The sequence below is a fragment of the Porites lutea genome, chromosome 1 (assembly GCF_958299795.1).
Source record: "Porites lutea chromosome 1, jaPorLute2.1, whole genome shotgun sequence".
NCBI lineage: Eukaryota > Metazoa > Cnidaria > Anthozoa > Scleractinia > Poritidae > Porites > Porites lutea.
This window is the reverse complement of record NC_133201.1, coordinates 28,056,539-28,064,511: the sequence shown is the minus strand read 5'-3', so window position 1 is coordinate 28,064,511 and position 7,973 is coordinate 28,056,539. Positions and strand designations below refer to the sequence as shown.

General features: G+C 37.9%; 1 protein-coding gene across 1 annotated transcript in view; it reads left to right on the top strand.

Annotated features, from left to right (window-relative positions):
• Positions 1–4,105: 4,105 nt before the first annotated feature.
• The window catches only part of LOC140947638 (tyrosine-protein phosphatase non-receptor type 11-like), a 30,297-nt gene continuing 26,429 nt past the window's right edge, over positions 4,106–7,973 (top strand). Inside the window, exons 1-3 of the mRNA XM_073396796.1 lie at positions 4,106–4,182; positions 4,264–4,386; positions 7,603–7,797. Of these exons, the coding sequence (XP_073252897.1) occupies positions 4,169–4,182; positions 4,264–4,386; positions 7,603–7,797 (332 nt within the window). The 5' untranslated portion in view covers positions 4,106–4,168. The remainder of the gene's footprint in view (positions 4,183–4,263; positions 4,387–7,602; positions 7,798–7,973) is intronic.

Sequence of the window (7,973 nt, the reverse complement as noted above, 5' to 3'; positions counted from 1 at the left end):
CGAACTTCGCGTCGTGTAATTTTGGTCTGCAGTCATACTCGTACTTTCAAATCGAACTAGCGCAAATCACGCGTATTATTTAAACCAAATTGCACTCCACTCAGTTCAATTACCATTATTTAAATACTTCATTTAATGCGCTGCCCGAGTTCACCGATGGATGCATGATTCTTAACTTAAGATGCCCTTATTAACGGCTATACTGAATTTCAACTTTCATAATTTTTAACGACTACGGCGGCTTTTTTAGTTTTATTGTATTCTTTATTAACATATGAAAGAAAAAAAAGGTCGTATGATCAAAGCAACCAAAAATCATTACCCAAATTATTATCGTATGGTTTTCATTTGACACCTGGAATACCCAGGCAAATTCACAAGAAAGCCTACATTAAGGGAAGATATGCCAGTTCACGTTCAAATCCAAATTTAAGCATCGCGGGTGCGAAAAGATCATTAGGCTGTTAGCAGGCGCCCCTTTTTCCCGCAGTCCTTCGAGCGAAACGTGCGTGGTTGAAGTTGATAAAAGCGAACCGTCACAGATCGTCACATCATCAGATAGTCGTTCCATAGCTACAAACAGAATTCCATCAAACAAGAGCAAAGACGAGATATGAATTCATCTGCAGTCTTAGTCACGGCGAGGATAGCTCTTGCATGTGATCCAATGATTCCGCAGGGAACACTCGATCAAAAAAATACCCCGGAAGCTTATGGTTGGCTTATCTTCGTTGCCGTCATCAGTATCATTACTTGTCCACTCACAGCTGTTATGAATGCACTGATCATAATCGCTGTTAAGACTAAACACCGATTGAAAACCAAGTCTAATATTTCACTCGCCTGCTTGTCGACCACTGATTTGGCAATGGGAGTGATCGGTCAACCTCTTTTCATCTCTTGGGTGCTCGTAGAGTTCCAAGGCTACGCCTCCAAAACTTACTGTTTACGAAAAGAATTAGGGATTCTTGCTATATCAATGTCAGGTAATGCATCCCTATTTCACATTATCTTGGTGAATGCCGAGAAGTACATTGCCATTCGACATCCTCTGCAGTACGAAACCATGGTCACCGAAGCTCGTTTGATAGGTTCATCTGGTTTCTTGTGGATAACAGTACTATTCACACAGTTAATCATGCCCGCTGCTAACATAGATGATCAAACACACGCCCAAGTTGATGCTATTTTGGCTTTCTTAAGCATAGTCATTATTTCTTTCTGCCAAGTCATGATTTATCTCGAAACACGTCGTCAAAAGAAAAAGATCGCTGCCCAGCAAGTTTCGTTGGAGGCCAAAGAGAAATTCTTAAAACAGAGGAAAGCTTTTAAAGTGACTGTAACTGTCCTTTGTTTTCTAATATTATGTTTTTTACCGATTGCATTTTCACGGATACTGATGGCTAACTCTGTTGTCGATTCAGTCAATTTATTATACATTTTTCATTTTACAGGGGTCCTGGTGATAACATTGAATTCGCTCGTTAACCCGATTATTTACTGTGTAAGAATTAGACAGTTTAGAGTTGCGTTAATTCAGCTACTATTTAAAAAAACCTTTGAACAGGCTGGAAACATTGAAGTGCGATTTTTCACAAGAGGAAACCGCGTAGTTCCGCAAAATTAAGAGTCTAGCGGGAAAGGAAGTGTATGAATCCATGAATCTCGCTGTTAAATAACAAAACTGGTTTATTTTTCTATTTATTTAGTTTTTAGCTATTCATTTATTTTCTTGGAGTTGAATTGATCCAAAGACAAGTTTTACCTTTTATAAAAATAGCTAATAGCGAGCATCATTGCCATGGTGCTGGTCGATGGTTGATGTCCAGTAAAAGTGAAACATTGCAAAAGGAAACTTCTATGTTATGAAATGGAATGACGATGCTTATTTTTCCGACTAAATGAATTAATTTAAGTTGTTACTCAAAAAAATGCCAAACATTTAGGTCGGTTGGATGATGCTAAACAGAGAAAAAAAGGGGATGACCTTATGTAGAAGAAAACGAATATGAATCACCCCATCCACTTCATAACAAAAATCACCCAGAAACAACCTTTGGCTACATTAAAAACAATATACTTAGCATGTTCAAACTGAATAAAATACAAATCTAGGTTAGTTATTTGTACACGTTTTTTAGGGCAGTTAACCTTGCTTTCTTGAGAAAAGTTTCATTTATTTCCAAGATGTAAACGAGTGTTTTGGTGCATAGAAACATGTTGTCCGTATGACTTGATAACAGCAAGCAACATCTTGGAAAACTTAAGTGACTTTGTCAAATGCTGTGACTGTTGCTCCAACACACAAACAAAACTTCCAAAAAAATCCTCATTAAATTCTGGTTTTACATCAATATTAACAATAGAAAGGGTGCTCTCTGTCCCTGAAAAAGGCAAAACTTCAGCATCTGACTTGACCGAGAAAATCCACTGCATCAAATAAACTCTGGTGTCTTCATTGAGGTATTCTTTGATTTTTTTATTGATAAGATCCACTCGTGGAGTGTCCAAATTTGATTGCTGAACCAGAGTTAAGATGACACCATCACAAAGTGCTCTTGAATGTTTCTTAGCAAACTGATTGACTGAAGCAAATAGGACTCTTGAGGCATTTTGTTTAAGCTGTTGAATTTTAGGTAAGAGACAGTGAACAGCAAAAATAACTGCATTGCTAAAGCTTGGTTCACTTGAAAAAGAGACAAACTGTTGACACAGAGAAATTGCTAAAGATTCTTCCAGGTTTTTAAGATTTTAAACTGAGCACAAATGTTTTAACTCCTCAATGCTACCTGCTGAAAATACCTCAAGTTCATCATGAAAATTGAATTCATTAGTCTCTGAGTTCTGAAGTAAGTGTTTTAGAGCAGTGACTTTTAGTTGCAGAGCATCACCTAGCTTTGCTTCAGCTGAAACATAATTTATTCGTCTCTGTGATCAAAAGCTCTGGAACATTGTCAGTGTTCTTCACGGTTAAATGTTCTGAATAAATTCCAGTCTTGGTGACCAAAAATTCGAGAATATCCTCAGAGCTTATGTCCAAGTTATCTACATAATTCTGTTCTAAGACCTCTTCATTTTCAAAGATAAGATGGTCTGGCGGAGGGGGTACTGTCAAATCTTTCATGACAATTGTTTCAGGTTCAAGTTTAACTTGTTGATTTTTGCCAACTTGAATAACTTCAATATCACTATCTCCAGACAGATCAGAAGATCCTAAGTGAATTTGTTGCAATGTCTTAAAAGATGGTACATCTACTTTTCAATCACAAATATCTGTCAAATCAATCATTACATGTCAACATCATGTCAACATCATCTCCAGCACAACTTTTGATTGTTAGGGGAGATACTTGTTCCCTGGAAATACTCTTAACAATACTGTCACAAGTGTCTTTCACTTCATTTTTGCTAAGATTACTTAACCAAGGAATGTTTCTTGAAGATTCCCCGAGTTTGTTCTTGTTTATGTCAGATCTTCAAATCTTGCCTCAGAGTCTGTAGTAATGAGATTAGTTTACAGACAATTGTTCCCTTTTTACTATGATTCTTCACTATCTCTCCAGTCTCTACTGTCAGTTTCTCTGAAATTCTTTAACTTTGATTCTAAAATCTTCAAATGAGTCAGCCTCCAGCCAACGATCTCCGCCTCAAATTTGCGCAAGCTGTGAATTAACTTGTCCAATGAGTTCGCCGGTACAGAACAGCTATGGTATGAAATGAATGCTTGCATGTTACATTGGACGTTCAAAGGAAGAAGAAGTAGTTTTGGTTTAAAGAATAGTTGAGCATTTAACACCACAGGGAAATCCTCCATCCAGATAATCTTCCTGACCTAGCTTGGAGGAATGTTTGACATGTTTTCAGTGGCATTTCTTTTCTGAAGCCAAAAAGACGCAGCTTAAACAGGAAGGTATTCGGAAGAGCTGCAAAGACTCCACGTCACTCTTTTGGAAATGCTCGAACAAGTGCATCTAGAAGGCAAAGAGGGGGAAAATCAACGGGATTCTCCTTGTGTGTTGACCTGCAAGCTTCGTCCGCCATCTTGGTTTTCTGTATCGAAGGAAGACTGAAACTAGCGTAGAATCGAGGCTCAATTCAACTTCCTGTTCAGCCAAGCTACTTCGCGGAATCGGAGCTCTTTCTGCCCTATTTTATAGCCTGAAAAAAAATGTCTTCGCGAAGGTAATTAACCCAGTTTTCGTTAAACTGAGGAGTTACTAAGTCATTCCTTTAACAAATATGCTTTTTTGTTTTGGGTTTTAGGTGGTTTCACTCGCACATTTCTGGTTATAATGCAGAAACGTTGTTGTTAGAGAGAGGTTTCGATGGAAGCTATCTTGTTCGTCCAAGCGAGAGTAACCCTGGAGACTTTACTCTGTCAGTCAGGTAATTGCAACAGGATTATAAGGAAGACAACCATGGTCTAGGCAGAAAGGTTTAAAATCTATCTCCTCTTACAGATCGACAGATCTACCCGAGAAAACATTTAAAATGGTGCGAAAGTACATGTACGTGTATACAAATCCCCTTGAAAATTTAAAAAGTGGGACCAGAAGATTACTTTAAGAACGACCTATCCTAATTCATTTTACTGTCTACTACCTTCACCTTAATTAATAGTTATTCAACACCTCAGTTCCAACTTTAACTCACTGTATTTATAAATATTTCTTAAACAGTAGAAAACTTTTTCCCTGTTTCCACGGCCTGATATTAACACGTATGGAGCGGTGGAATGCTGGAATGGTGGAACGGTGGAACGGTGGAACGGTGGAACGGTGGAACGGTGGATAGGCGGAACAGCGGAACGGCGGAAAATCAACCAAAATCCTAAAACGCGGAAAGGCGGAGATTCGATCCATAGCCTTAAAGGCGGGTGGTGTTAAAAAAAATTGAAAAGAAAGGTGATATGAAAAAATGAGACATTGATTTAATTTGCTCTCCTTCTTTTTTGAAAATATTGCTGTACTATACTAACAGCATCCAGAATCATCTGGCAGTTCCTAATTTGTTGATTTGTTAATGTGAATATAATCAAATGCAGGTTTGTGTAACTGTCTCGAATTCTCCCAACACCCTCTGGTGTTTACACCAGGCCATGCAAACACCAAAAAAGTCTTCTATTGTCTAATTAATATTACAGATATTGCTGAAGAAGCGAACTTTGTTTTACTCTTCCATTTCCAACAAGGACTGATAGAGTTCTTGTTTAGTACAGTAAAAACTCATGTGTAAGAACCTACATATTTTTGAAGTCTGTCAGAAAGGTTCTTGTATTTTGGGGTAGTTTAAGTGGCAAATTACGCTAAGAAAGGCTGCATTCATTATGTATACTGCAGGGGGAAGGGCAGAGGATATTTTTAAAAGGGGCAAAAATTTTTCATATCCCTCGCACATCATACAGAATTTTTTGACATCCTCCCCTCATGACCAAAAGAAAAAATGAAAAAAAAAATGGTTAATTGTGATGATAATGATGGTGATGATGATGATGATAAAGAGACAATCCGTGACATTATTAATTAAAGCAGGAGAAAAGTAAAGGTGATAATGATAATGTAGATAAAACTGGTTACTGCACAAAAGTAAAGGACATTAGAAAATCAGGAACTTCACTTGTGTAGTGGTTGATCAATAACGTTACAATACTTAATCTTTCAATGGCATCTCCCCCTTCCTGCCTTCAGAAATTTTTACCATCCTTCCTTTTCCCTTCATAAAATTTTAAGATCCCCCCCCAAAAATCCCTCCTTGGTAAATATAATAAATACAGCCTAGGATACTGATAATTATTCATTCTCATCCCCAGAGCCTGTCATTTCTTTTGGTCACGTGGTCTTGAAATGAGGGGCTCTGGAAGAAGCTGTTAAAAAAATTTCTCACATCGGGTTGCGCATGTATACAAGTTATAAATATCACTGCGCATGTTCCTAACAGATTTTTGACACTTACGGGGTCCACTGGGGGAGATATTTTACTTCCTGAGCTCTCCCCGGAGAGTTGCTACTTTAGGATGTTTTGAAAATTATATACAGCTGACACTGATCAGCTTAGTTTGCTCAACTTGGATTCCATTATAATTTAGAGTTACAGTTTTACAACTTCAACTAGGGCCACCTAAGGACTTTCAACCAATCAGAAGCTGCTCTTTTAAGAAAGAATTGGGTATGCAGACCTCATCGGGAAGTGTCCTATTTTCGATTGGTTAGTTTCAATCCTAAATGTTTTTGCCATCTAGAATGGTGTGTCGTATACACTTACCCATCTTTCTGGTGTGGCTGCCTTCTCTAAAATATACATATATGACATATATATATAAAGAGTAGACACACTGAATTCTGCAAAGCTGATCGTACTGCGCGAAATTTACTTTGCAAGACATCAAAACGACACCGAAGGAACCAAAAACAGAGCGGGGTCGTAGCAGTAGACAGCTGTTTCGCCCTTTTTGGGGCTCATCAGTACGGCGCAACGAACAGAGAGGCTCTGCCGTAAAATTCCTGCACACTCTGTTATAAAGCCCTGACATGAACTCAGAGGGCAACCAACCTTAGAAACATGGGCAAAACGATGCAAAAATGAACAGCAGTTTAAATGTCAATTTATTATGTATATAACTATAAATAGTTTTTAGGGCAGCTCCAAATTAACCAAACAGGCATCAAAAACCATTTGGCACACTTCTGACATACAGTCGAACCTCCACTGATGGCCACCTCTCTACAATGGCCACATTTTTTTTTTCCGGTGGACAAAAAATCCATCCATTGACTCTGTTTAAAACCTCTCTTCAACGGCCACTTTCTTCTGTCCCCAAGGTGGCCGCTGTAGAGAGGGTCATCTGTATTTGGAAACATTTAGTTGTTGGGTGCCCCTGAGTATTGTACACTTCTTTGTTTTCTTATTTTATCTGCTGGTGTCTTTGTGTCAGAGTGATTGTGGAAAGACTACTGATTAAGAGTTCAATGTTATTTCTAAATCAAGCACCTTATCAGTAAATCACTTACTCAAAAGGCTTTTTTTACCCACCTCTTCAATTATCTTTGCTTAGTAGATTTGACTGTTGTTGCCACCCAACAAAGTTTTTGTCATCTTTTTGATATAATTTCCACTAAATACTTTTGCTAACTGTAATTGGTTTCATATGATACAGAACCAATCAAAATCCAAGATTTTCTGAAGGAGGAGTCATGCATTTGCATTTAAAGGAGCTGCTTCAGTATCAAAGTTTGATTAAATGCTTGGGAGACATATTTGTTTGGCAGGAAGCTCTGTCATTTTCTCAAGTTCCATAGCGAATAAGGACTCGGAATTGGCATTATAAACAAAATGAATTAGTCACCTGTGACACAGCCTTTTAAATGATTTCAGTTCTACGACGTTGAAATAAAATTGCATCACTCTTGAGATTTCGATTGGTTGCATGACATGGTGCCCATCAAAAATCTCAAAAAACTGTGAAGAACGTCCGGTGATGTCCTAACCTTGGTCGTGTGGCACATGTGGAGCAGTTTGCATTGTAAGAGATAACAGGGAAATATGCATGATGATGATGATATTAGTAGTAAATTGCTGTAATGGTTTTTTTGCTTTCACTTGCAGACGAGGTGGTGAGGTGACGCACATAAAAATTCAAAACACAGGAGATTTTTATGACCTGTATGGGGGAGAGAAATTTGCTACTCTGTCAGAGCTGATACTGTTTTATACTGATAATCCTGAGAAATTGAGGGAAAAGAATGGTCAAGTTATTGAGCTGAAATACGCATTGAATTCTACGGATCCCACCTCTGAAAGGTTAGTAGCAGGTTTGTTTTTCGGTTTTGTTTTTGCTGAACAGCACTTACTGTCAGTTGTTACTGTCGGCATACACTTACCTGTTTAAACTCATTAAACAGCAACTATTTTGTCAGTCTTGCTTTTTATTTTAATAAGGATGTAACTTAAAGTTATATTGCACCTGTATAACTATT